This window comes from Leptidea sinapis, chromosome 13 (genome assembly GCF_905404315.1).
Source record: "Leptidea sinapis chromosome 13, ilLepSina1.1, whole genome shotgun sequence".
NCBI classification, from domain to species: Eukaryota; Metazoa; Arthropoda; class Insecta; order Lepidoptera; family Pieridae; genus Leptidea; species Leptidea sinapis.
The window spans coordinates 5438991-5463658 of NC_066277.1; the positions used below are offsets into that span (position 1 = coordinate 5438991).

General features: G+C 38.7%; 1 protein-coding gene across 5 annotated transcripts in view; it reads left to right on the top strand.

The window, feature by feature from the left end:
* The window catches only part of LOC126967435 (dynein heavy chain, cytoplasmic), a 104214-nt gene that overhangs the window by 62610 nt on the left and 16936 nt on the right, over window positions 1-24668 (top strand). For 4 of the 5 annotated variants that reach the window (XM_050811891.1, XM_050811895.1, XM_050811894.1 and 1 more), the window contains 16 exons: window positions 2571-2730; window positions 4446-4547; window positions 5038-5137; window positions 8035-8233; window positions 10288-10405; window positions 10627-10842; window positions 11580-11735; window positions 12423-12596; window positions 13346-13510; window positions 14110-14246; window positions 14796-14956; window positions 15476-15618; window positions 16268-16336; window positions 18370-18543; window positions 19391-19608; window positions 20789-20957. In XM_050811891.1, the coding sequence (XP_050667848.1) occupies window positions 2571-2730; window positions 4446-4547; window positions 5038-5137; window positions 8035-8233; window positions 10288-10405; window positions 10627-10842; window positions 11580-11735; window positions 12423-12596; window positions 13346-13510; window positions 14110-14246; window positions 14796-14956; window positions 15476-15618; window positions 16268-16336; window positions 18370-18543; window positions 19391-19608; window positions 20789-20957 (2461 nt within the window). Of the gene's footprint in view, window positions 1-2570; window positions 2731-4445; window positions 4548-5037; window positions 5138-6735; window positions 6932-8034; window positions 8234-10287; window positions 10406-10626; window positions 10843-11579; window positions 11736-12422; window positions 12597-13345; window positions 13511-14109; window positions 14247-14795; window positions 14957-15475; window positions 15619-16267; window positions 16337-18369; window positions 18544-19390; window positions 19609-20788; window positions 20958-24668 lie in introns of all 5 variants that reach the window. The other variant, XM_050811893.1, reaches the window with a different exon arrangement.

Sequence of the window (24668 nt, forward strand, 5' to 3'; positions counted from 1 at the left end):
GTCAAAGGACCTCAAACCCGGAGCAGAGGAGCTATGAAGTTGTATAATGTTGGGGCTCCGTGGGAGAGAGTAGCTCTGGATATAGCCGGACCGTTTCCAGTCACCAAAGCTGGAAGCCGTTACATAATGGTGGTGATGGATTATTTCACGAAGTGGCCAGAAGCATTTGCTCTACCGAATCAAGAAGCAGTTACCGTTGCGACGAAGCTGGTGAATGAAGTTTTCTGCAGATTCGGTGTGCCTTTGGAGTTGCACAGTGCCAAGGGCGGAACTTCGAGTCACAAGTATTTCAAGAAGTTTGCAAGATCTTGGGAATCCATAAGACCAGAACTACGCCATATCATCCACAGTCGGAGGGGATGGTGGAGAGGTTTAACCAAACATTGGAGCGACATCTGGCAAAAGTAGTGGACAGTCATCAGGATAACTGGGATGAGTACATTCCACTGTTTCTTATGTCGTATAGAAGCGCAATACACGAGACAACAACGGTGACTCCTGCGTACGCCAATTTTGGAAGGGAATTGAAATCACCAGCTGATTTACTCTCAGGCTGTCCACCGGATACTCCGAAAAGTATAACAGAATATGTGGATGAGTTACGGAAAAATATGGTTGACATCTACGAGGAAATTAGAACAACTGGGCTTAAGGCAAGTGAACGGATGAAGACCCGCTACGATCGAAGACCTAATATTCCTAGTTTTGAAGAGGGAACCCTGATTTGGTTACACAATCCTGTAAGGCGAAAGGGGAAGTCTCCGAAGCTCTAACCAAGTTGGGAGGGATCATATAAAGTAATCACAAGGATAAATGATGTGACTCTCAGGATCCAGCGTACCCCTCGAAGTCCCCCGAAAATCGTACATGTCGATCGGGTGGCTAAGTTCTACGGAAGCAACGATGATCGGGACGATCATTTCTTGGGAGGGGGCAGTGTTGCGTAGCAACCCTTCGAAGTATATGACGAGAGTTGTCAAACTTCTCAAGACATTGTTAATTTCAACAGCTCCGTCAGCAATACTCGTAGCTCAGCGGAAAAGTGTTTACTTTAGACGCTGTAGACCCGGGTTCGATACACCTACCAGTGTATGGATTTTTTTGGGTTTTGTAAAGTTAAAGGAAATTTCTAGTAAGTTCAGGATCAAATCGAACAGGAAAAAAGGGATGGAAAATGTGTAAGCAGGATAAAAATAGTTAAAAGAATTTTCTAGTACAATTTAAATTTAAAGATGGAATGGAAGAATCATTTTGAAAATAGAACGGATCCGGGGGTATATAAGCCGTACTAAGCGTGGCCTACGGCAGTTCTAGTTCTGACTCGAAAGTGTAAAGAAGAAGAAGAAGAAAAGAAGTAGTGAAAAGTGGAAGTGTTCTAAGAAGAAGAAGACAGAAGAGAAGTAGTGTTCGGTGCAGTGTGACGCGTTGAAGGTACCGCCGCCCACAAGAGGAACAGCGGCAGACCGGCGAAGTGCAAGTTCAGAAAAAGTGAACGCAAATAAAGACTCGTTCCTATAAGCGGAGTATTATTTCCAATCCCTGACCCACTCCCGTGTAAATATTGTTACAGCTACTCATTTTAAAAGAACTAGATATCTTAAAGTGTCAGATTTCTAGATATTTCTTTAATGCTAGCATAATGCAAATTATTGTGTCTATCATTGTAAGTATGGTGTGTAACTCTATAATTAAAAACCTTTTTATTGATGATGGCATAAAATTTAGTAACCTTTCATTATAAAGTAAGGCAACACAGATAGTGAAAAATATAAAAAAAAAACTTTGAATGAACACTTGTTTTACTTAATTATTTTATTTCAAATCAATTACAACAGATAATTCACGTTTACAATAAACGACCATAATGAATGATACTTAGAGATGGGCCGAGTACTCATTTAATACTCTGTACTCGACATCTTTAAGCTTCTTCTTCTTCGTCGGATTACTCTTGACAGAGCAGTCGTGGTCACGTCGAACGATTCTACGCCAGTTATCTCTGGCACATGTGTTGAGGGGAGGATTGGTTAGGGCTTTGATCTGGTCTGACCAGCGCATAGGGGAGCGTCCTCTTGACCTACTGCCGTTGACCCTTCCCTGAACAACAAGTCTCTCTATGGCATGCTCTCCACGTCGCGTGATATGTCCGAAGTATCTGAGGATACGGGCTCTGACTATAGATGAAAGCCTTTCTTTAAGCATTCAATGCATATTTGCGATTTTTGGGCAGGTTTCACTGATGTAGGGTATTACTTCTGAAATTGATGAGAATGTTGCGCTGTTAGTTTTGGTGATTTCTTCGAACGATCGTAGTTATATTTAACGCGCCCCAAACAATTAATTACATTGAACCGAGTTATTCGGCTGAGTACTCGGTTTAGCAAACATTAAACCGTATAATACTCGTTACTCGGCGTATCTCTAATTAATGTTCTAAATGTAAAATATTTACTGTATTATGGTTGCATTATTATCAATCTATTAAATATGACATAGGCGCTGCGAACCATATTTATATTTCTTTTCTACATTTCTTATTATCATTATTCTTATTCTTTCTTAATCTACAGACATTACCTGGACTTCATCCAACAAATGGTGAAGTTGTACTCGGAGAAGCGGGCCGACCTTGAGGAGCAACAACTTCACTTGAACGTGGGTCTCGGGAAGATCGCGGAGACGGTCGAGCAGGTCGAGGAGATGCAGAAAAGTCTCGCTGTAAAATCACAGGTCAGTTAAGAAGGTCATGCGATTTACATTAATTAATATAATATGATAATTAAGAAACAAGCAGTCGTTATAAAAAAAAGTAATAAATTGATAAGTATTGCTTAAAATTAGACCTGGAGTTGCCTTACGGTTTTACAAATAGTGAAAAAGCAGTGAGTATATAAATTATAATATAAAATACAAAAATAAAACAATATCTGAAAATTTTGTGAAAATCAATTTTGTGCATAACACGCTCTACTCTAGGAATACTCTAGGAATTGAAAACAAAACATTTTTCCTACATTGACGCTGGCGACTATGACGGACTCTAAGGTTAATTAGATGGGGTAGTGAGGGGTCTATTTTATTAAGTAAAATTTTGTATAACATAGTAGAGTCTACACCGTCTCGACGGTCACTAAGCGTTTGGAGTTTATAGTATATGGCCGGTTCTAAAATCAAGGGCTTTTTTGACTTAACTTTTTTGTATACTTTCAATTCTATCGATAGCGATATTATTTATTTCCATGCTATGCATAGCGTGACTATAGCATGGTAATAAAAATTATAGTGAAACTAAAAAATATGTCTGCTTATAATTTCAGTTTTGATATACTTATGATGTTAACATTGACGATGAAAACAAATTACTTATTTCTAACTCATAATCGAAGTATTCAGTTCTATTTTTTATTGTTATAAAAAGCACGTTTGTTCACTAATACAAACGACTTAATAATGAGTATGTTATATAGTACCAGAAGCAACAAATTTTACAAAATCGAATGTCATTATACAAATTAACAAAACTATTTAGAAATAGTATGTAACAAATATGAATATTAAGTTTTCATCATTTGAACGTACGTTTGATAGAAAAAATCTGTTGTAGTGATTGTTTTATATTTGTTTTAAATAATCAGTCTTGCCTCAAGGAAAGAGAGCGCTACCGATTGGAAAAAAAATAGCCTGCTTGTCATAAACAATTAAGAACCATTAACCCAATAACAATTATGAGTCCGTCTCTGATTGGTCTGTTTCTTGTATTTATTGTATTGTCATTATTTTTTAGACATTAGTGTAATCAAATCAAATAATTATTATCTAAGCGAATCGGCCTTTGTTCACTAGTAGGTCCCAAAAACTAATTTACACTGGTCATCAAAACGCACGAGCCGAGAGTAGCGTGCCGCAGCAGCGACGGCGAAACCGAATGCCGGAACCGAATCGGCCCTTGTTCACTAATATATCGTCAATAACTTCAGACGGCTAGAGAGGAGTATTCTCATCATAGAGAATAGATAAAGTAAATCATACTTAGATAAGAAAAACCACTAATGCGACCAACGCTCTAAGGAAATGGGCTGGCCATGTCGCGAGATATACAGACCAGAAATGCACTGCGAGAATAACATCATGGAGCGGCTCCGCGGGCAAGAGAAGCCGAGGAAGACCATTAACCAGATGGGAAGACGACCTCAGACGGATTGGGATTCTTGTTAACTAAATCTACTAACAATATTTAAAAAACTTTGTTAAAGCAAGAAATAAATGGCTTATTTAGCTCTGTTGTCATTTCCAAAAAGTGCCTGCAGTACAACGCCACCCACTCGTCGCCACACACTCAAACCGCAACACAATTGTACAAGCGCATCGCAGTAGATGCCCCGAGCGATGTACTGCTACTGTCTAAGTATTACATTTTGTACAATATGTTCATGTTCATTTTAAAGGAGCTACGTGCGAAGAATGAAGCTGCCAATGCCAAGCTCAAACAAATGGTCAAAGACCAACAGGAGGCGGAAAAGAAGAAAGTTGAAAGTCAAGAGATTCAGGTACTGTTCATATTAACGTCACATTTATGTTATCCAAACGTTGTACTTGTTTAGATCATTTTCTATCTGATTTTTATTGATTCTTTGAGTTCGGCCTGTCACGAGAGCCTGTTTTTTTAGTGGATTTCGAAAAAAAAATGTAAAAATAGGAATCAAACTTAATTTTCAAAGTTTTTCTGCTGAATACCTGTAACAAAGTAATTGAAACCGTCAATACATTATTGAAAGTAAGATGAGAGAGACAAATATGTGATATTTATTTCCATGGTTTTTCAAATGCTCCTTTCATTTAAATGAAGGAGTTATCATGGAAAGACAGCATTGCGCCGTGTCAATTATTAAAAAAAACTGTTTTGATAATAACGTCAGGAGACTTGTATGCTCAAGTAGCTTCGTTTGAGACAGAGCATTGACGGTTACTATAGTTGAAATCCATTAAAATTGTTCACGTATACGAAAATAATGAAATTTATTTATTATATATATACAGGTGGCTTTAGAGAAGCAAACTAAGGAAATTGAGGCGAAGCGTCGGGATGTGATGGCAGACCTCGCCCAGGTGGAGCCCGCCGTCATCGAAGCGCAGAACGGTTTGATACTCTCGCTAACTTAACTATAAATTGCCAGTACACAACATTAATAGTACTGTGTGAACCCGTGATAATCGGCTGTCATTATAGCTGCTGAACTTTGGGCAGTCAACTGTCATTACAGCGATTACACTCCTTATTTTTAGGCTGTAATTACAGCAAGTGAACCCGTAATAATCGGTGTCATTATAGAGGGTAAACCCTCGATAGCCGACTATCCTTATAGCAAGATAAACCATGAAGGCTGCGTTAAGTGAAGCTAATACTTAACTGTATTCATATTACTTTATATATATTTTATTGTTAGGAATGAAAAATTAAAACAAATAGATTTAAACGATTGATACAAATTATGACAAAGATAATTCTGACCTGAGCACTTGGATTCAATATTTTTTCAGATTAATTTAGTATTTTTTCTTTACTTTTACGCGTTTGGATATGCTTCTTGTGCTTATCACTTATACCAACCATTGAATGTGAATACAGGTGAGCGTTATCTTTATATAATTGAAAAACAACAATTACTGTAGACGTCACGAGCGTTATACTTTGATTAGCTTTGCAGTATTATTCAATCAATTTTAGGACTATCGCAGATAACACACTACTTGTGCGATTGAGTCTGCGGCACACATTGCGCGCAAAATGTCTGACAGAGGGACGTTCACGCAATGGAGGTACAGAGATTGCGGTGTGTTATTTTGTACTTGAGATATAAAAAAAGAAGAAGAAATAGAGAATTTTGGGTTCATCCTATTCTTTCAGAAAGGTTATTAAAGGGACTGTTTCATATTAAACATTCAGTTCTAAAACTATATCCAAATAAATTTGCACACTTCATCCCACAATTTTCTTTTTAATAATTTCTGTCATGATACTCTGCCAAGTATGTATCGTACCAATCAAAGACTAAAAAGTGCGTCTCGAATAGTCTGTCGTCTGAGGCATGTCTATCAATTTTATTTACTACCTGCAAGCTAATCACGAGTCGTGTTGTCAACGTACCACTGGGAGTTATAACATCTGCAACACTGAAAATCGATTGCAATGTTCCATACAGTGTACCGTTGCGTATGTGTAGTAGTGACATAAATTTTAAACGTGTAATTTATAAATATACTTGTTTATACCATGTACTATATACTAGTCTTGTTCGTATTTAGCTTTGGGTATTTAAAATGTACAGCGCATTCACTTTTATTATAAAAAATTTAAGTTTGCAAGTTAGTGTTCGACACGGATGCCAAAATAATGTTAATGATTTAATGAATCCAAATTAAAACATTGGAATTTATTAGTGCATACAGTCATTAAATTGAAAACTACCTTCAGAATTATTTTTACAATAACAATTCTAATTTGATATGCGGTTGTTTTGCATGTCAAATGTGTGCAAATTAGCTCAAACAAACAAACCATAGGCACAAACATAAATAACAAAAGTAGTGCCTGAAACTATAATTAATATCAATTAAAAATAAAAAAAAAGATGCGCGTCCGACTTCCGCCTCTTGTAGGTATGTTAAATGATCTTGGTTTGGAGTTGATGCCCCAGTGCGTGTATAACTAGTATACGTAAAGCATAATGAACGCAGCGGTGAGATCCATCAAGAAGCAACAGTTGGTGGAGGTGCGCTCCATGTCGAACCCGCCGCCCGTCGTCAAGATGGCGCTGGAGTCAATCTGCACGCTGCTCGAGGAGAAGAGCGACACCTGGAAGGGCATTCGTTCCGCCGTCATGAAGGACAACTTCATATCCACTATTGTCAACTTCGAGACTGAGAATATCACGTTAGTGGACGCTCTGCCTGTCAACCGCTCACGCAGACTATGCGACTGTTCATTACTTTGACGTTAATCTTTGACATTTTGATTGAAAGACCAAAGAGTAGTCAGCGGCTGATCGAACGTTGCTTAGAACGCTTTTGAGTGATACCAAATATTTGTATAGATAGCCATTAATTTATAAATATTAAAAGCAATATTCAAATGTATTTACTATCTTTACATAAAGATAAACAAAAATTTTAAAAACACATTTTTTCAATCTTTACATTACTGCACTGACAAACTCAGAAATACATACATAATTACTGAAAAGAAAAATAATGTATATTCTTTTGGTCATTATAATAAACTTGTAATTTTTTCGGTTTTCAAAACATTTCAAACGTCGCATAATCTGTAGAGCTTTAAAAATAAATGACATTTAAATAAAAATTATTGTAATTAGTTTGTAGATAGCAAAGGAAGTTCACACACTCAGTCTATTTGTTGGCAAACACATTATACTGTAATTAGTGCATTGAATGAAGTTATGTTAGTTACATACTGTATGTTGTAATATTATGATATGTTATTGTTATTTTATAGTATAAGTTCTATAATTTCTATCGAATGAGAAGTATATTAGTTTTGTATATACGCTCCGCTTGCTCGCATATGACTGTTGTTATTAATACGATATTTTATATGATACCGTCGACGTCGTAAGGCACTAATATCTGTGTTATGTGACTAACATACTGTTGTACTCCCTTGTGTTCGAATAACGGCAGCCGCATGCGACACGCCCGGCTAACATTGCGTTCACACACGCCCCGTCTTGCGGACTCGAGTGCCAGTTATTTCAATGCATTGTTCGCATGATACAAAAGATCCGGTTAAAAATTGATTTCTATTGCTATTTTATTTAATTTTAACGAAGGGACGTGAAAGACAAAATTTCCACCGATCAAATATTTTTTTTTTACTTAATCCTTTTGTGTTTGCGAACGTGTTACTTAGGCCTCATCCGTAAGACGGTCCCGCGAAACAGTACGTGTGTGTGAGCGGACTGTAAAATGGCTTATTTGTCTCTTTACTATCGCTCTCGCTTGGGGTGCGCGACACAGCCGTGAAGTCGATAAAGAAGCAACACTTAGTGGAGGTGCGCTCGATGGCCAACCCGCCCGCGATCGTGAAGGTGGCGCTCGAGTCCATCTGCCTGCTGCTGGGCGAGAACGCCACGGACTGGAAGGCCATCCGCGCGGTCATCATGCGCGAGAACTTCATTAACAGCATCGTCGCCAACTTCTCCACCGAGGACATCACGTGAGCAACGCCTGCGCTTGACAACCCCAGACCTTCCCCACACCACACCCCACTCCATTATCTACTCCCCCGATAACTGAAGTACTGATTCGCACGATTTGAAAAAGAATAATCCGCGGAAGCGTGTCAAAAATCATTAAGTGTACGTTTATAAGTGACGCATTGTACGTGTCTGGTCTTTAAAGCAACGATGATATGCCGCCGCGGTAGCTACTGTGTAAAAACTCGTGCGAATGAGAACTTTTCCGATTGGCATGTTACATTTTAAACATAAACTTAGTATACTAGCGTAATAAACAAACACTCTTCTCATTACGGCGAGACTAAATTTTAAATGTTCATGTGTGCTAGTTTTACTGATGTGTTAGTGAGCTAGTGAAGTGTGAAGTATTTTGCTTTTGGTCAATCCCTATGACAAATTTTGATAAACGGCGCCATATTCACGTATAAAATATTTCATTTTCTAACACATATTTTTTTTAAATTATTACACTCTTTATGAAATAGTATTTACTGCGTATTTAAAATTTAATACACAATATTTATTTTATTTTATTAGAAAAACACAAACAGAAATACAAATACATGTGTAGACAATGAGTTATAAGAATTATAATATTTCAGTGAATATTATGTTCTACGAAAATAAGCACCACGACAGCAGTATAGAAGAATCAGTATTTACATTTAGCTTGTTGCTGTATATAACAACACAATCTAACACAGAACATGATACCGTTATATTTTTAATAAATATCCGTTAAAACACAGAACAATTACGATAAAAACTTAGTGTTATTAAAATGCGGTCCATGACAGGTGACAGGAGACTATTTGACACTAAATTGTTTCAAAACTGTTTCACGGTCTATCTATTCCGTCTCTTTACCACACCTAGGTTTTTATGTAAGGATAGTTATCTCACTCTCACACAGGGTGCGTCTATAACGCTAGTATACTAAGTTTATGATTTGAAAAAACCATTTATTTTAATGCAATTCCATGATTTAAATTGGAATTATTGTGCAAAATAACTGGTATTTGATAGTACTTGCCCGTCACCTATCAAACAGATTGCTTTTAAGCATTAGTTCCTAAAGTGGTCAAGGTGGACCCAGGGATCCACGGGAGACTCGAAGGGGTCTAAGCTGGCGTGACAAAAGAATAGGGGTTCACTATTCGTGGATGGAATCAATTTTGATTGGCCAATTTTAGTTTTTTGACATACGCTCATAGCACAATCACTTAATAACACAATGTACTTAATTAACCAATCAATTATCTCTTTTTTTTTTCGAAAACATAGATCTAAACTTCACATTTTTGTGGAGTTTTGGAAATATGGTACAAATGTAGGTGCAGGGGGTGCACTAGAACCAGCCAGAAATCAAGTCTGGGAACCTCTGCTTTAAAGTATAAAAATGTCTTTTCTCTGATTGATAAGTGATTTAGAGTGTTTTTTGTGCCTTGGTGTGGTTTTTATTTTGTTGTGCTTTAATTTGCTTGTTGCATGGTATGCTTGCGTTGGTGTTTATCATATTGATTTTTTTTTTTAAATTAATGTTCCCTCGAATGTATTTGCGATCTTAATAAATATTTTGGGGCATGTTTTTGGTAAAGGACATAATGCATGTAAATATGTATCTTGAAATCGAATCATGTATGCATGAGAAAATTATTTATTAAAATTTATAAATTCAATTGAATTTATTTAAATTATAAAATTTCACAGACAAACAACACTGCATGAATGTATTTGCCAATAAATAGTTCATTTGTTTTGGGTCTTATGTTTGATTCCACAATTCACGTAAGACAGTGACAGATCACCCTCATTGTATTTTGTTTACTGAGTTTGTTTGCTATCTGTAACTCATCAACCGGGCATTGTTTTTTTATTTGCTGCATTTTAATGTGACGTCCATTTTTTTTTTTTTGGTTTATGGAGATTAAAGTGCATGAAATAAGTTTTGAACAATGGTTTTGGTTGGTTTTAGTTTTATGCACAGTTGTCAGCTAAAGTAATTGTAATTAATACTTGTCTCGTGTGCCAGTGACGATGTTCGTGAGAAAATGAAGACTCGATATTTGAGTAACCCGGACTACAACTTCGAGAAAGTTAACAGAGCTAGTATGGCCTGCGGTCCTATGGTCAAATGGGCTATTGCTCAGGTGAGTTTGTTAATTTAATGTTGTGTTCCAAATCAAATTCATAATTTATCAATGCTAATGAATTATATGAATAAGCTCTTACGATTGTATTTAAAAAAGATAAACTGGTTGTTGAAGTTCTTCTAGTGTACTTTATATACATTAAATGCGAAACTGTAGCCAATGATGATTGAAATAATTTAAATTAATTTGACAATTTTATTAAATTGCTAAAATCACAGATCGAGTACGCGGACATGTTGAAACGTGTGGAACCTCTACGTAACGAGCTCAAAGCATTAGAAGATCGAGCTCAGTCCAACGTGAAGGCTGGAACAGAGGTCCGAGACTTGATCGCCCAGCTGGAGAAGTCCATAGCCTCGTACAAGGAGGAGTATGCGCAACTCATTAGCCAAGCGCAGGCCATCAAGACTGACTTGGAGAACGTGCAAGCTAAGGTATGTTGAGCTATTACATGTCCCATCTTAAAGTATATAAGTATATAAATTAATTTCAGCGCATAGTATGTATAAACTTGTAATAAAATCTATTAGTATATTTCTATAAAAGTGACAAAATTATTAAAATGTTGTGTCTTTTGCAATTTTATTACAAAAAAGGAAAAAATAATTTTAAGTCACGAAAACATATAGGGACGTTTATGGACGTAATGCAGTAATGTCAGTAAAAGTAGGACAAAGCGTTTTGAATCCGGGAATTTTGATTTCACAGGTGCACTTTGCTCTAGTCGAATAGATTGTTAATAAATAGACAAAATACGATATTTTTGAAAAAATGGAGCAAAATAGGTATATCAGTATTTACGACATAGCTGAACTGAGAATTGACCTCAAAACAGTTTGGCCATTTAAAAATCATCTAGGTACAAAAAGCTCAATATTTCGGTACATTACACGAGCTCACTGAAAGAAACATTCTTTAATGACACGCAATCACAGAACCGTTGTTAGAGAGATAGATAACCTTTGATAAAAGTATATATATATATATATATATATATATATATATATATATATATAAGTAAACGTCCCACAAGAGCGTCCTAAAAGTTCCCAAAAGATAATTGTTATATATAAACATCTATCATTACCGTAGCAACCCACGAAAGCATTCTTTAATTGGATTGCATGAAACAAAATTCAACCACGATTTAATTGGCTGTGTTTCTTTCCAGGTGGACAGGTCGATAGCTCTCCTGAAGAGTCTGGTGATAGAGCGAGAGAGATGGGAGTCGAGCTCGGAGACGTTCCGCTCACAGATGAGCACCATCGTGGGCGATGTGTTGCTGTCTGCGGCCTTCATTACGTATGGTGGCTACTTTGATCAACATGTACGTACCACTCAGCTCACCACAATAGCAATAACTGAAACATTCCCAAATCGCTTATTTTGACTAATTTATATTATTTGTATGTACGTATTAAAAAATAAAGTTACTTTATCCATATGCAAATATTTATTATTTACAAATAGAAAAAGTTACAATTATGTAACTTACGTAAAACGTACTTAATTATGTCTCTGTTAATGACATAAAATATGTGACAATCATGCGAATATATAAAATAATGGTTCCGTATTGTTATTTATTATTATTCTGTTCCTTATGAGTCACATAAACTCCCATTTATTAAAATTTTGACTATGTATACCTAGTAGTTGCCTAAGATCTGTAATTAAAAATAAGATACCTGTTTATACCTGGCAACCCTTACGTTACGGCTAACTAAGAGCTGCCTACCACAATTTTTTACATAATTTTCTTATTTTTTAGTAGTAAATACAGTAGTTTTATCAAAAAAGCATGTACCTGCAGAATCGAGCGGTGGGATCTCGTACTTTAGTATGTCAACTGCCACTAAAACAATAATTAATATAAACTAAGATGGCGGATAATCTATTAATTTAACAATTTATAAGTGTTGCGTTTTTCAGGTCATAAATTACTTATATATTTTATTAAATAAGTGTTTGTTTGGTCAGTTAAACAAAATAATAACTCTGTTGTCCCCTCCAGTATCGTCAGAATCTATTCTCGACGTGGACCAGCCACCTGGGCTCGGCCAACATCAAGTTCCGCGCCGACATCGCCCGCACCGAGTACCTCAGCAACCCGGACGAGCGGCTCCGCTGGCAGGCCAACGCACTGCCCACTGACGAGCTGTGTGTGGAGAACGCCATCATGTTGAAGGTATCTGTCAGTACAGGCTTACAGAAATGCTCCAGTGAACCAGAAGTCTATCTGCCTACCCGCGGACGCGATTTCCGCTGGGAGACTTGCAAACTTTGGTATGATATTCCATGTTCGCAGAAAACATTTCGCTTCACTCGGCTAAGAAGTGAAGTCAGGTACTGGATATCCGATAGAATTATGACTTAAGGGCCTTCGAGCTTAGAACATACTCTCAGCTCGAGAGCACGCAATGCCACTTCAAGACTTCTCTGCTTTTGCAGATGTCCTAGTGGGCGGTTCTCACTTTCCATAAGGTGAACTTGCCTCTTCGATTAAAAAAAATGTTATTTAAAATTGTGTAGTAAATAAAAAAGTAGTAACGTCATGTCACAGCGCTTAGCTAAATAACTTAAAATTTCGAAAACTGCGCCTCATTAAAATAAAATACTTATTTATTTTGTTAATAATTTCCAAAAAAAAAAACATACAGGCAAAATGTTTTCAATACTTTTTTTACATAATCGACCAAGCATTTAAAACTGGCAAATAAACAATACTGTGGCGCTATCACGAGGACACAGTTGTGAGTTTGCAAACGCTTGAGTGGAGGATCATGGAGCTCCGTTGATATTCAGAGGTGATCATCTACCAAAGATCTCAAGGCCATTATAAAAAACATCGTAAAATGGTTAAGTGTTCCGGTCTCAACAATTATCAATCACCATGTTATCTGTTTTTGTTTTTTCAATAAAACTGATTGATTTCAGCGCTTCAACCGCTACCCGCTCATCATAGACCCGTCCGGTCAGGCGACAGAGTTCATAATGCGAGAGTTCAAGGACAGAAAGATCACGAAGACGTCCTTCCTCGATGACTCGTTCAGGAAGAACCTCGAGTCTGCCTTGCGTTTCGGAAATCCCTTGCTTGTGCAGGTGAGATTTAGCTACTGATGTTTTTCATACTACGTTCACACATATTGGAGACAAACCCTAAGTGTCAGAGTTTATAATGCCATATAACGTCTACAAATAAAAAGGGCCAACCGACACACTACTTTTTGCGCATGATTGTTATGTACTATGACGTCAATTTATAACAACATAGAGTGGAGAGGATAGAATGATCATAGACAATTTTCGCCATTCATTCACATACCTAATTTTTAATGAACGTACGTGTTTATTTTCAGATATTTCCTAGAATCTTTTTCACTGTAAAAAATAATTTCTTGCTTAATATAAAATCATCATCAAAAACAAATTATAAAGTTTAATTTTTTATTAAAATAATATTTGATCTTAAATGATATTATAACATATACAATCCAATAATATAAAACTTCTAAAAATAATTCATCTAAGGTGAACTAAGGCTTCCTAATGGATAATATGTGAAAAACATGCAGTATATTAATGGATATAGTATTATACGCTCTGTAGGCCCAGTTATATAATGGAGGTATAACAAAGATACTGTCATTACTTGTGTACGATTTGCCTCGAAAAGTAAAAAATATGAATGTGTGTGGTAGGACGTGGAGAACTACGACCCTATCCTGAACCCGGTGCTGAACCGCGAGCTGCGTCGTACAGGTGGCCGCGTGCTCATCACTCTGGGCGACCAGGACATCGACCTTAGCCCCTCCTTCGTCATATTCCTCAGCACGCGGTAAGTAAACTCTACTTAACACACTTACTACGTGGCTGTGTTATTCACAGTCAGTTTCTGAAGAATTTTTATTGGATTTTATATATTTTTACGTAATTTTAATTCGCCAACGCTCTCTTATCCTACCGATCCTACCTAATGAGCTAGAGGTCCCGAGTTCGAATCCCGGTAGGTGCAAGCATTTATATGATGAATATGGATGTTTGTTTCCGAGTCATGGATGTTTAAATGTATTTATGTATATTTATATAAATTTATGTATGTTTAAGTAAGTATATTGTATTAAATATATCATTGTAACACATAACACAGGCTATATATGCTTAACTTGGGGCATGATAATTTGTGTAAAAAGTGTGTCAATATTATTATTATCTTGACGTTATCTCCGTAAAAAATTGATTATCCTCTTCCCTTTCTATCAATAATCTATGTATCAAATATCGAAGGATCCCGACTGATTCTTCCTGCTTATTGTCGTAAGCCCATGTTTTGTGATTGTGAAGTACGGACATAACGTATTTTAGATAATATAGAGTAACGTTGCAGCGACCCGACGGTGGAGTTCCCGCCGGACATGTGCTCGCGCGTGACGTTCGTAAACTTCACGGTGACGAGGTCGTCGCTACAGTCGCAGTGCCTGCACCGCGTGCTCAAGGCCGAGCGACCCGACATCGACACCAAGCGCTCCGACCTTCTCAAGCTGCAAGGTGATAACCCAAACATAAAGATAAAGATAGCCTTTATTTCTAGACATTAGTTATGTAGTAACATGTATTTTTTTTTCCTCTATTTTTTAACAATGTGTCTAGCTTGTCCTCTGACATAGGCCTCCTCTAGGACCTTCCAGTGCTCTCTCTCCCGCGCTTCTCTACTCCAAACTGGTCCAGCAACCTTCTTTATGTCATCTTCCCACCTTAGTATCTGTCAGCCTCTCTTTCTTTTAGCATCTCTCGGGTACCAATAGGTGAGTTTCTGTGACCACTTGTTTGGGCCTCTGATCATATGACCAACCAAAATCAACCCAAACATACCCAATTTTAATTCCATTTACAGTTGTAAAAAGTAAAACTTCAACATATAGTAAATAGTCCAGCAACTTGCCTTAGTATTAATTCAGTACTGTATTTATTTACATCACTACAATTTCCACAAAACCTCATCATACCTATATATAATATAATAATATAGGCCCTTCATCAGTATTTAAAATAATAACTTATTTTTAGGTGAGTTCCATCTACGACTACGTCAGCTGGAGAAGTCATTGCTGCAAGCACTCAACGATGCAAAAGGAAAGATTCTAGATGACGACTCGGTTATAGCCACACTAGAAACATTGAAGAAGGAGGCCGACGACATTGGCCAAAAGGTTTGTATTTCATTACTCGTAATTTTGGACAGATTGCTGACTATATGGCTATTCCCCTCGCCAAACGTATTTTGAGCAACGCCGGGGTGAACTAGAAGTTTAGTAGCAGTACTGACCGTACTTAAATGGTACATTTATTTATTATTATATTAATTTCCCCGTCTTGCCACTAATAGCTACTGTGGATTTATATAAAATCTGTGTTCCGAATGTGGAACCTGAAAGCGTTCGCCCTTTATCAGGCGTAGGTATGGGATTACCCAAGGGTCAATGGCATATATATATACAAATAAAATTTGAAAAACAACATAATTTTATGAACGATGCGGGACTCGAACCCACGACCTCCGGCGTTATAAAACTACAGCAAAGTTTGGTAACTACCAGACTGTAATAAACAAGAAAGAGCTTGCCAATGCTTGCTTATATATTGTGACTGTTTGGTGTAGTGATTTATTTAATCTTTACGTGTTACACTCGCGATTTGTATGTAACTTTGTGTTAGTGTGCGTGCATTGCTCAAAATAGAACTCAACTGTCAACCTCAATTTTTTTTCGATGTTTTCACAGCCGTGACAATCTATGTAGATCAAAGTATTTAATTACATTAAACAAGTAAATTAATATTGTGTTTTTATTATATTTATAGGTGGAAGAGACAGACAAAGTAATTGCGGAAATCGAGACGGTCAGCCAGCAGTATTTGCCACTCTCACAAGTAAGTGTTATGATTTTCATGTGGTTGTGTAAAACTTACCTATTTCTAATATGTACAAGAATAGTATTACGTTTTTGTAGACTTTGTTTTTTTTACAATTATGAATACTTATTCTGATCACACATCCTTAGAATAATAATAATACTGTTAGTAATTATTTATTTTACTGCTAGAGTATTTCTTACAAAAGAATTTTACAACGGCCATTGCAGAAGCAATTGACTTAAAATCCACTATTTTAGAAGGTAACTTGTTTTATATATTATTACCCCTTGGGAATTTATAGTACATGCACCGGAAAAACATTCTTTTTATTTTTATCTAAAAACCTAATATAAACAAACAAACCTACAAAGTGCTTGCTTTGGTTTGGTATAGTTGTGGGGCTGCTTATCCATCCCTGTTTAACGCCAAGTAGTTTACGTTTTGTTTTGGTAAATTAGTCAGCTTTTTATGTGTATGTTTAGATTGTCCTAAGACCCTGCCATCTAAACTCTATGTCTAGTCTCTGTCGGTCTAAACAAAATAAACCGAAAACTATGTAATAGATTTTCATGCTTTTTTTTAACCAATCGGATATGTAATTTATACGAAAGATGATCGCGTATAATTAAACAAAGTAAAATCCATCAATTTAATAAAATAAATTCAATCGAAATTAACTAATAATAAGACTAGATATAATTCGCTCGTCACCTTGAGACATAACAAAGTCATAAATATAAAAAATGTCAAGTCTCATTTGCCCAGTAATTTCACTAGCAACGGCGCGAAACACAATAATGCTTACACATTACTGCTTCACGGTAGAAATAAGTGCCGATGTGGTACCCATAATCTAGCCGGCATCCGGTGCAAAGGAGCCTCCTACTTGTTAAATATATATTGGTAAACGGAAATTGATATTTCAATCCACTAAGGTTATTTAATTTCATTAACTGGTCTATGGATTGTTATCGTGATCTGTTTTTTAAATCCATCTATGGGATGAAGATATGGTTAGTATTTTTAGATTGGTATTTGTATGAAACATATAAGTGTTTTCTATTGGTTCTATGGGTTCGGAAATTAAGATTGCCACATTTAAATGTAGAATCAAAAATCATTTAATTGAGAGCAGCATTTGAATTCAATGCGTGATTAAGTTAAAAAATACAAAGAATATAGTCTACCCTATTATATAGCGTTCGTGGACTATAACAAAGCATTTCACTCTCTCAAACATGGACCGATATTGGAAGCATTAGCTTACCAAGGAGTACCAAAGAAGTGTATAAGAATAATTGCAAATGTCTATAAAAATATGACAGCGAAAATAAAAACCGAAAGGGCGATCAATTCCAAATTAAAAAAGGTGAAAGACTACTATTATTAAGTTATAAGTAAGTATTTATTTACAACAACACAATTCTCGAAACTTTGTTTACCTTATAATGTAACCACATAATGTCATGTATTATAATTATTTGAATAAATGGTTAAGAGATGATGAGATGATATAGAAAATGAATAATATGCAGAAATGTGTCCATAAGTTTATTTAAAAAACACTGTGAATCAATTACTGATCCAATTATAGGTTATTTCGTTGTTGTTTATTAAGTAAAAAAATAATAATAATGGCATTTAACCTGTACATAATAAATACATTAATGCGACTAGACAACATGTCCGCGTTACCTCATTATTTTCTTCCTCTCTTACTTTACACGCTCCAGAAATATGTTGATCAAAAATATTTTTTTCACACCTCGATGAAAAGCTATCTTTTAGTGCCTGGTACGAGGGACAAAAATGGCCGTTTCTCTGTAAAACTCAAATTCTAAATTTTAACTAATTCTTTTTTTACTTTTTTGTTTTAATATTATGATACCCTTGGAATGAGACTGTTTAGCGAGGCGAGTAAAAAAGAAAGGAAACCTTCTTTTGTCGTTATTCTTTGGATTGACAAGGCCTCAATGGAACTAAGAAATTGATCGATGAAATTTTATTTTTAAGGATTGCATATTAACGTTTATCTTTTTATCATGTAGGCGTGCAGTAGTATCTACTTCACAATGGAGTCCCTGCATCAAGTACAGTTCCTGTATCAGTACTCTTTGAAAATGTTCCTGGATATATTCAGCTCCGTCCTGGTTTCGTCCGGACTTAACGGCCTCACAGACTACACAGCTAGATTGAAAATCATCACTGATGAATTATTCATAGTGAGTACTTGATTTTTTTTATTGAATTATTAATACTATCACAATAAAATTATAAAAAAATCACCATTGTAAGTATAATTTTTAGTAAGTAGTTAAGTATGTTTTTAAATGAAATGAAAAATAATGATAGTAACAACGTCCATTACTGTCGGTAAAAGTAAATCATCCCTGCCTCGAGGCGTTCGACTGTAGTTGCTAAAAGCAAACTGTAGCCTCTACAAGAATCGTATTTTATCTGCTACATGCGTATAATGCTAGCTTTCGACGATCCGTGATTCTTAACGAGACCTCTCCTAAAGGTGTGTGGCGGTCTGCGTAGAACTTATAATTGGCACCGTTCTGAACACTTCAAAATGCAAAGTAGGAGAGAACGAAGAGAATTTGCATTTGTTTACCGTCTAGTGGTAAATACTTTGCACCGCCACAGACACACTTTGCACTGTCAACGTAAATCAGCAATATACTAGGATGCCGCAGTCGTTCGTCGTACCGCTTCGCTACGGCGTATTTTTGAGCGAAGCGAGGTAAACTAAGTCTGTGTACAAAAACAAAATAAAATTAATCCAACCAAAAACAATAAAAAGATTCTTTTGGAATCGGTTCAATTTTTAAATAAATATAAACAGCGCGTGCTAATTTAGAATAATTTGTAAATAATGTTTGTTTTTAATTATAATAATTGAATCAAGTCGAAATTCAAAATTCTGTCTCCACAATAACCTAAAAAAATTCGAAACTTTGAGTTCAACAATTTTTAAAATCGGTCCAGAAATAGTTGAGAAACAATTCTAGTCACCCGGCGGGAGCTGCGTTCAGCTTCGCTCAATAATATTTGTAAATATTGTAGACTGTGTACGAGCGCGTGGCCCGCGGTATGTTGCACACGGACCGACTCACGTTCGCGCTGCTCCTGTGCCGCATCCAGCTGAAGGGCGTCGGGATGGACACCCTGGAGCGGGAGTTCTCCGTGTTCCTGCGAGGACGAGAGGGCGCCGTCGCCACGCGGCCGCAGCTGGAGGTGCTCACGGCGCACCAACACGACGCCGCGCTCCGGCTCAGCTCCAGGTAACATACACAGGATATTATTACTTTTGAGTTTTCCGATCATAAAACGACATTTATTATCGGTGTTAATTACAGTTACTTTAAGCTTCCATTTTAGAAACGTTAGATACGATCGATGGACTATGTATTAGTAAGCAAGTAATGATAGTATTTGCGGTCAGGTTATTTTATTTATTTACACCCATGCTTTAAATTCTCTATTAAAGATTCTGAAACAGTTAGCTTATTGCCAACATTAAAACACCCAATGTTCTAATAACCATTACATCATCCAAAAGAGTGTTGTAATGTTGTATTGAATTTCATAACAACATTCCTATGTTTTTTTTTATCCCTTCATGCGCAAACAGTTTCAACATACAGCCACATTCTTATTGCTCGATGCGTGGTATCTGTATGAATTTCCAAAAAGAAACATTTTCATTTACGCGCGCTCCACACTCCCAGAACTTCGCGCGTCGTAAAAAAAAGTAGGTTATTCGAATCCCCGCCATTTTTCTTCGATATTTTTATTTTTTTGTTTACAAAAATTGAGCGATTTGTTTTAAACTCTGCAAAAGAACATAATATTCAAGTGAATTTTAATTATTGCTATATGTAAAATGTAAATTACTATTAAAATAAATAATTCTTTCATTAATACTTAGTTTATTTGCATATAATCAGTAATGGATGATATTAGGTTACTACTAGGACTTGCTGTTTTAATGTTAGCAGTAAGGTAACAGTTTCAGAATCTTTTAGAGGATTCAAATTCTGGGTGTCGATAAAGTCTTGTATGCAACTGTTGATAATTAGGTATTAAAACACTCATGTGGTACTATTTCACACTCGGCTTCACCTCGTGAGATAAATACACATTCGTGTTTTAATACCCATTATTACACAACAGTTGCAGAAATAACTATTAATTCGCAGAACGAATAATAGTGATATTTACAGACTATGAATAGACTACAAAATTTAGTTTTTTTTTTATGGAACTGAGTGGTGATGTGATGGTAAGTAATCACCGCCGCTTATACGTTACCCAGAGGTATCACACGTATGCCGTCGGCCTGTTCACACCCATGCCGTATCGTACCTGGAAACCCTGCCCAAGGAATTCAATCCACAATTTTTTGTCGTGTTAAAATGTGTATAAAATGTATCCTATTGAAGCGGTTGGTTTGTGCGTTAGACTGGTCGCATTCCGCAACCTGGTGGACAAGTGCGGGTCGCTGCCGGAGCTGGGCGCGTGGCTGTCGCAGGCGGCGCCCGAGCAGGTCGTGCCCACGTTGTGGGACGCCGCGCCCGCCGCGCCGCCGCCGCCGCACGCGCTGGCCATGTACCGCCTGCTGCTCATACAGGTGTGTCGCTGGGAGCACGCCTTCTCCACTTATCAGATTTCACTCTACAATGTGTTCGTCTTCAGGGCTTAAATTTAAAGGTCTAAAGCTGCCTAGCGATGTCCGCCCCTGTTTAGCATGAACTGGGTGGTCCGCTGGGCGGCGACGACGTTGGGAGCACATATAACATTAACTTAGTTATTTGTATCATTAATTTAGTTCTGTTGATAATAGCTTTTTGGTGAGGAAATAGATAAAATGATACGCGTTTTTTATCTTACAATACTGGTTTGAGACGAATAATCTGCACTTAAACAGTAAAAAAATAAAGTGTTTTCAGTTCATTTTTTTTTATGGAATAGGAGGACAAACGAGCGTACGGGTCACCTGGTGTTAAGTGATCACCGCCGCCCGCATTCTCTTTCAACACCAGAGGAATCACAAGAGCGTCATTACACCAAACACAGCGGAGGTACAAACCAACGTACTTATAAATGACCAGAGATTGGAACTTGTGGACACTGCGGTCTTCTTGGGTATCACGTTAGATCAAAAGCTTCAGTGGGGTCCACATATTGCCTAACTAGCAGATAGACACAGGTCTGCAGCATCTGCCATAAGAAAGATTAGAGATTGCCCTGTGCTTCCCCGGGGCGTAAAAAGAATAGGGTAGTCTCAGGCCCAAGGGTGGCGTAAGAGGCGACTACGGGCTTATTGAAGGTGGGAGAGTCACGCTACCGCCGTTTGACATCAGCACTATCAAGCCAGACTCGTCCGGGTTACTTACCAGACTCGCACAGAATACCGACGTGAAGTAGCGGCCTAATGCCGCTATGTTTCACACAGGTTAGTGTCGAGGACCGAAGGCCATTCCCCCGTCCCCCCAACAAAATATGAGAGCGGTATTAAAACAGAAATAATCCCAGGAAGGTAAGGTACCGACTCTAATAGAGCCTAAGAATCCCTCCCCGAACATTCGCGCTCGGGCTGCCCCTCGTATGGAGGCATGGATGGCCCTGGGGAGGGCACAGTACCGCGAATGTCACAGGACACGTTTGCTCTGTTGGGCAGCAACACCATGGCACCCCGCCCCACGCTTAATGTGGAGTTTTGTAACATCAGGAGAATTCACTCCAACTTAAACGCCGTCCACCACCACCTTGAGACGGTACAGCCGGCCTTGTGTTTCCTTACGGAGACACAGATATCTCGACCTAGCGATACGTCATATTTAACGTACCCCGGGTACAAAATTGAGCACAATTTTTTGCTTCACGCCGGGGTATGTGTGTACGTTAGGGAGGATATCTGTTGTCGCCGTCTCGGCAATTTTGAGGGTAGGGACCTGTCTACTCTCTGGCTCTGCGTAGATTTAGAAGACCGCGTCCATCTATGCGTGTGTTTACAGGTCCTCATCTCATGGGCTGCGTTCAAGCTGCAATTGACGACGTGCTTGCACATATCCCCTCCGCTGAAATCGTAGTCTTGGGTGATTTCAACGGACACAATGCCGAATGGCTTGGATCACGTACCACAGACTACGCAGGGCGATCTGTGCATAATTTTGCATTGGCGTATGGTCTGTCCCAATGGGTTGAGTCGCTAACGCGGCTCCCGGATGTGGATAGCCAAATGCCGTCCTTATTAGATCTTCTGCTGACTACACATCCCGATAGTTACCAGGTCTCTGTCGCTGCCCCTCTCTGAACGTCCGACCATTGCCTGGTCAGGAGTGTAGTGCCCATCCGACGCCAACGTCGCAGACCACCAGCGACTCGCCGCGTTTGGCACTACAAGTCAGCAGATTGGGATGCGTTCCTTTTTTGCATCCTACCCTTGGGGCAAGGTTTGTTTCCCTTCGGATGATTCTAGTGCCTGCGCCGTTGCAGTAGCTGATGTGATACTGCAGGGCATGGATATTTTTATACCAAGCTCTGTAGTACCGATCGGTAACAGCCCTGGTTCGATGCGTCAGTTAAAGCAGCATCTGACTGCAAAAAACAGGCGTATCGAACTTGGGTTGCGGCGCTGGGCACAAAGGATCCGAACTGCAAAGTTCTTAAGAGGAAATATAACCGTACCTCCAGATTTTTTAAGCGGCAAATCGCCCGTGCTAAGTCAAAGCACGTCGTTAAAATCGGCGAGCAGCTTTCCAGTTACCCTACCGGAACACGCAAATTCTGGTCGTTGTCGAAAGCTGCTCTTGGTAACTTCAACCAGCCGTCCATGCCGCCGTTGCACATGAGAAATGACACCCTGGCCCATACGGCAAAAGAGAAAGCCTATCTCCTGTGCGCTCTTTTCGCCTCCAACTCGACTCTTGACGACAGCGGAAAAACACCGCCGACCATCCCGCGATGTCAGAGCTCTATGCCTGAAGTACAGTTCAGACAGAAAACTGTTAGGCGAGCTCTGTATTCCTTGGACGTCAGGAAGTCGAGCGTGCCGGGTGGCATTTCTCCAATCGTGATTAGAACGTGTGCGTTGACGCACCCCCTGAGTTGATGCCGGTGCTAACGCGTTTATTCCGGCACTCTCATTGCAAAGACGTAGTCCCTGACTCATGGAAGTCAGCCCTTGTCCATCCGATCCAAAAAAAGGAGACAGTTCAGATCCTCCCTGCTCACCAAAATCATGGAGAGCATAATTAGCCGCCAGCTCTTGGTATACCTAGAGGGTGACCAGTTGATCAACGACCGACAGTACGGATTTCGGTATTTTCGATCGGCAGGTGATCTTCTGGTATACCTAACACATAGATGGGCGGCGGCTATCGAAAGCATGGGGGAAAGCCCGGCAGTTAGCCTGGATATAGCGAAGGCCTTTAATCGTGTATGGCACAAGGCGCTCCTCTCAAACCTTCCATCATTTGGGCTTTCCGAGAGCTTATGCAAGTGGACCTCCAGCTTCCTCACTGGGCGCAGCATACAGGTCGTCGTCGACGGTTATTGCTCGAATCCCAAGCCCGTGAACGCTGGAGTGCCCCAAGGCTGTTTGCTATCTCCCACGCTGTTTCTTCTGCATATCAATGATATGTTAGACACCACCAACATATATTGCTATGCAGACGACAGCGTTGGTGATGCTGTATACACGGGCCATGCAGGTCTCTCTCTCGAACAGAAACGTCGATCAGTGCCGGGAGAAACTTGTGTCTTCTATCGAGTCCTCTCTTGAGAAGGTCGCGGAATGGGGTAAATTGAACCTTGTCCACTTTAACCCCCAGAAGACTCGAGTTTGCGCTTTACCACTAAAACAACCCCATTTGTCGTGTCACCGCTCTTCGACAACACTTCCCTTAAAGCCTCGCCTAGTATCGGAATACTGGGTCTCGAAATCTCGAGCGATTGCCAATTCCGTGGCCATCTGGAGGGAAAAGCCAAATTGGCTTCGAAAAAGCTGGGCGTCATCAATAGAGCACGGCAATATATCAAGCCGGCCCACATTCTAGCGCTCTACAAAGCGCAGGTCCGGCCACACATGGAGTATTGCTGTCATCTCTGGTCTGGCGCACCCCAGTATCAGATCCATTTGACCGCGTGCAACGCAGAGCAGCTCGAATTGTCGGGGACCCAGTGCTCTGTGAACGGCTGGATCACTTGGCGTTGCGTAGAGACGTCGCTTCATTGTGTGTCTTCTACCGCATTTATCACGGGGAGTGTTCCGAAGAGCTGTTTAACCTGAGTTCTGCCGCCGAATTCCACCTTCGGACGACACGCCACAAGTTAGGAT